This window comes from Pinus tabuliformis, chromosome 1_1 (assembly GCF_031772625.1).
Source record: "Pinus tabuliformis cultivar Carrire ecotype Pingquan chromosome 1_1, CPIR1, whole genome shotgun sequence".
NCBI classification, from domain to species: Eukaryota; Viridiplantae; Streptophyta; class Pinopsida; order Pinales; family Pinaceae; genus Pinus; species Pinus tabuliformis.
Genome location: NC_142297.1, coordinates 452,350,912 through 452,355,717, shown reverse-complemented (window position 1 = coordinate 452,355,717; position 4,806 = coordinate 452,350,912). Strand labels below are relative to the sequence as shown.

Sequence of the window (4,806 nt, the reverse complement as noted above, 5' to 3'; positions counted from 1 at the left end):
CATTTCGTTTACCAACTATTTTGTTATGAATAATCCAAATCATTTTCGTTTTGATAGTGACCACGAGGAGAAAAAGTCTTGGTCTAGTGACAACCAAAGGAATCAGATAGCATGGGCTGAAGGCATGACGTATGTCGATCTGGGTGCCAATACGCGCGCCTTGCAGTACGCTAACAACGAGGAAACTGGTAAGCAATTGACCGAACGCACATGTTGAACTCTAGTTTCCATTTTTTAAATCAGGGTTTTAATCTATAGCATTATTAAATCATCTATACGATTATTAAATTACAAGTATGGACAATTGTTCGTCATTTATATATATACAACAATTTAATTTGCTGAAACAAAGTCATGAACTCTGTGTTGAACCTTCTTGGTTTTGTATGTGGAGAGACTGCACATAGAAAATACGAAAGAAAGCCGGCAGCGGTAAGCAATTGGGGCAGATCAGTCGTCTAAATTTTTGAGGTTCAGTTCCCACTCCCATTTCTTCATTCTTCCTTTTAATTACTGGCCATCAATTATTGCCCATCTCATGGAACATATGAACTTCACACCCAATTCTGAAGCACTGCCGTCTACTTCATACGATATCAAAAACAACAACTGTGTGTATGATGTATTCATAAATCACCGTGGTCCTGATGTGAAGAAAACCTTGGCCACTGAGCTTTACCATCGCCTTTGCCAAGAATTACGAGTATTTTTGGATGAGAAAGAATTGCAAGAGGGAGATAAGATAACTCCTGGGATTGAAGGCGCTATTCGAACAGCCTCCGTCCATATAGCAATTTTTTCCCCTGGATATGCGGACTCATGTTGGTGTTTGAATGAGCTACTACTGATGCTGGAGTCTGGCGCAACTATTATTCCCGTGTTCTACGGTGTCAGGCCATCGGAACTTCGATGGACTCAAAGCCAATATGGACTATTTGCTCAACTGCTGAACATTCTACCCTGTATCTTCCTGTGTACGCGGAGCGAAAATGGAGTGTATGATCGAGCCCTGCGCAAGCTAGAAAAGAAGAAGACATCCGATTCCAAACCACGATACGACTCCAACAACATTAAAAAATGGAGGGAGGCTCTTTCAGTTGCTTCAGATATAAAAGGTTTCATTTTCCAAGCTTATAATGGGTAAGATCTCCAACATTGCCTTTGTTTAATCGGCTTTAATTTGTGGTTTGATCGATATATGAGTCTCCAACATTGCCTTTGTTTAATCGGCTTTAATTTGTAGTTTGATCGATATATGAGTCTCCAACATTGCCTTTGTTTAATCGGCTTTAATCTGTGGTTTGATCGATATACGAGTCACCTTTAATTTGCTGGATTGATAAATATATGAGACTCTACCTTTTTTGACATACTCAAAATATTATGCAGTGACGACAAGAAGCTCGTCGAACATGTCGTGGAAGCAGTATTGGAAAAATTCAAAAAAACTCTGAATGTGTGCAAATATCCAAGGGGTTTGGACCAAAAGTTTAAAGATTTTGAAAAAAAAATGTTGTTGAATAAGCATGACGGGAAGACTAGAGTTATAGGAATTGTTGGCCCTGGTGGGGTTGGCAAAACGACCCTAGCAAAAGAAATCTTCAACAGATCAAATTACAAGCTATCTAGCTTTTTATTTGATGTCAGAGAAAAGGCAGCCACAGGTTCTTTAGTTTCCTTGCAGAGTATGCTTCTTAAAGCCCTAACTCGATCAAATGTGGAAATACACAGCATTGATGATGGTATAGAAAAGCTCAATAAGTATATGCTACCTTGCCATGCTCATGCTCTCATTGTTTTAGATGATGTGGATCATCTTCAGCAGCTGGATGCATTGCTTTCACCAGTAAAAGATGTACTCCATCAAGATAGCTTAATTTTAATTACATCTCGCAATAGGGATGTCCTAAGGAGCTCAGGAATTTTGGAGTCATTTATTTACGAATTAACAGGGTTGAATCGCCTACACTCCAAGGAACTCTTCTGCTTCCATGCCCTCGACCAGTCTTACCCTGTTGTAGGATTTGAACAAGTGGTTAATAAGTTTTTGGATGCCTGCGATGGGTTGCCGTTATCTCTAAAAGTGTTTGGGGCTCTTCTTCGTGGAAATGAAGATTTAGTGTATTGGAATGCTCAATTGGACAAAATCTCCAGGATACTTCCCACCGATATACAAAGCAGGCTAAAAATCAGCTTTGATGGCCTCGACCTAGAGGAAAAGCAGATATTTTTAGACATTGCCTGTTTCTTCATAGGAGAAAACAGGGATACCGCCATTAGAATATGGGACAGATCTGGGTGGGGAGGATGGCTTGGTTTTCGGAACCTACAAAATAAGTGTCTTGTAGAGGTCGACAGCAAAAATCTGATCAAAATGCACGATCATCTTAGAGACCTGGGCAGAGATATGGCAGACAATGAACCCCCTGGAGGTTCCCGACGTTTTTGGCGCCTCAACGACAACCTTAGGAGGCTTTCTGACGAATCACCTGTAAGTATTTAAGCCTGTAGTCAGACTTGAAAGTGTTTCTGATCTCGAAATTATGTCCAGCAAATTCTGAATTGTTTATCTTTGCAAGAATGTCAGTATTGTTTCTAACCATTTCCAGAAAACGATTTAGGTGCGTGGAATCAAGAACCTTGGGCAGTGCAGTAGTTTGGCAACGGATATCAGCAGCTTGCAGCTACTTAGCGCTGAAGGTTCCTGTGTGAAAAGCATACTTAACGCCAGGCAATCGCCACAACTAATATGGCTCTGCTGGTATAAATGTCCATACTCCTATTTACCTCATTGGATTCCGATGAAGAATTTGCTAGTTTTAAAAATAAAGGGGGACAAACTGGAAACGCTGTGGCAAGATGAATCTCAGGTAATCACGCAATTTATTGAAAAAGTGTTAATTTTCGCAAAAATTGTTCTGCTTTGATTAAGTGTTCTGTCTTGATATACAACCATGCACAAAAGTTTTGATTTAGTTGTCAAACCCGCTTTGCATATGTGCACATTGCAGGCACCTCTGCAGTTGATGGAGTTGGATATCTCTGCTACTCACCTGAAAAGGATTCCAAAGTCCATAGGAAAGTTGAATCGTCTCGAGAAGATCGTTCTGAAGCCTGGAATTCATTCTGAAATGGTTTTGGAAACAATACCAGAGGAGCTCTGTCATCTGCAGTCCTTGAAACACTTGGAGTTAAAGCACTGCTCAAATATGAAGTGGCTACCAGATTCCTTTGGTAGGTTAACTAACCTCCAACATATTGACTTGTTCAAATGTTCCCGTTTGCAGATGCTTCCATACTCCTTCGGGAATTTAAGGAGCCTCCAACGCATTTTCATGAAAGAATGTTTCAAAATGGAGAGGCTTCCAGAATCTTTTGGGAGCTTAAGCAACCTCCAATATGTCGACTTTTCCGACTGCACCAATTTGCAAATGCTTCCAGATTCCTTTGGGAACCTATCCAATATCCAACATATCGACCTGTGCAGCTGCTCCAATTTGCAGATTCTTCCAAATTCATTTGGAATGTTAATGAACCTCCAGTATATTGACTTGTCGGACTGCTCCAATTTGGAGATGCTTCCAAATTCCTTTGGAAACATAACGAACCTCCAATATATCGACTTGTCCGGCTGCACCAAATTGCAGATGCTTCCAGATTCCTTTGATAACCTAAAGAACCTCCAACATTTAGATTTGTCCAACTGCTCCAGTTTGCAGAAGATTTCAGATTCATTTGGTGACTTAATCAACCTGCAACATATTAACTTGTCCCGCTGCTCCAGTTTGCTGATGGTTCCAGAATCCTTTGGGAACTTAACTAATCTCCAACATATTGACTTGTCCCGCTGCTCGAATTTGCAGATGATTCCAGGTTCGTTAGGAAACTTAAGGAAGCTCCAACATTTCGACTTGTCAGACTGGTTTAATTTGCAGGCACTCCCAGATTGGTTCGGGAAGTTAAGGAGCCTCGAACATATCGACTTGTCAGATTGTTGCAATTTGCAGAGGCTTCCAGATTCTTTTGGAGACCTAAGGAAACTCCAACATATTAACTTGAGTGGAAGCAATTTGCACATGCTTCCAGATTCCTTTGGCAACTTAACTATCCTCCAACATCTTGATTTGTCTAGGTGCTCCAATTTGCAGAGGCTTCCAGATTCCTTTGGGAAATTAACGAGCCTCCAATATCTTGACTTGTCTAGGTGCTCTAATTTGCAGAGCCCTCCAGCTTCCTTTGGGAACCTCTAGTGTTTCACTAGATATGGTCAACTGGCAACGAACATTTAAGGTCGTTGGGAAGGTTAATGCGTGTGTGGTGTGGATGAGGAAGCAGTGGGGACCTCATATCATGATATGCAGAGCTATTGGTACAATCATAGCGCTTAGAGATCTGTGGTTCACCTTTAAAGGTGTGTATTAATTAAAACCAAAATGTATGATATGATCTTTTTGTTACTTCCACTTAATTCTCTGTCGCATTGACATTCTGTGAATTCTTTTTTTACACTTCGACTGAACTCTAAAGTTTGCGTGTCCCTTAATGGGCTATATAATGATATCACATGCCAATTACACTTTTAAACTACTTGATTTCACATTAAGCATCTTCATTTTCAAAATGTCCTGTGTAAAGTAATTTCAAACATCTTCATTTTCAAAATGTCCTGTGTAAAGTAATTTCAAACATCTTCATTTTCAAAATGTCCTGTGTAAAGTAAGTTCAAAGGTAAGCCAACTAGACAACGAGACCGCCTTTAGTGAATCGAATTCATATTATGTATCTTTATTTTCAAAATGTCCTGTG

General features: G+C 40.2%; 1 protein-coding gene across 1 annotated transcript; it reads left to right on the top strand.

Moving 5' to 3' along the window:
- Positions 1-297: 297 nt before the first annotated feature.
- LOC149213689 (disease resistance protein Roq1-like) lies at positions 298-4,578 on the top strand. Its single transcript, XM_089390791.1, has 4 exons — positions 298-1,140; positions 1,390-2,491; positions 2,622-2,870; positions 3,012-4,578. The coding sequence occupies exons 1-4, from the start codon at positions 539-541 to the stop codon at positions 4,248-4,250; spliced, it is 3,192 nt and encodes a 1,063-aa protein (XP_089246917.1). The 5' UTR covers positions 298-538; the 3' UTR covers positions 4,251-4,578.
- Positions 4,579-4,806: the final 228 nt, after the last annotated feature.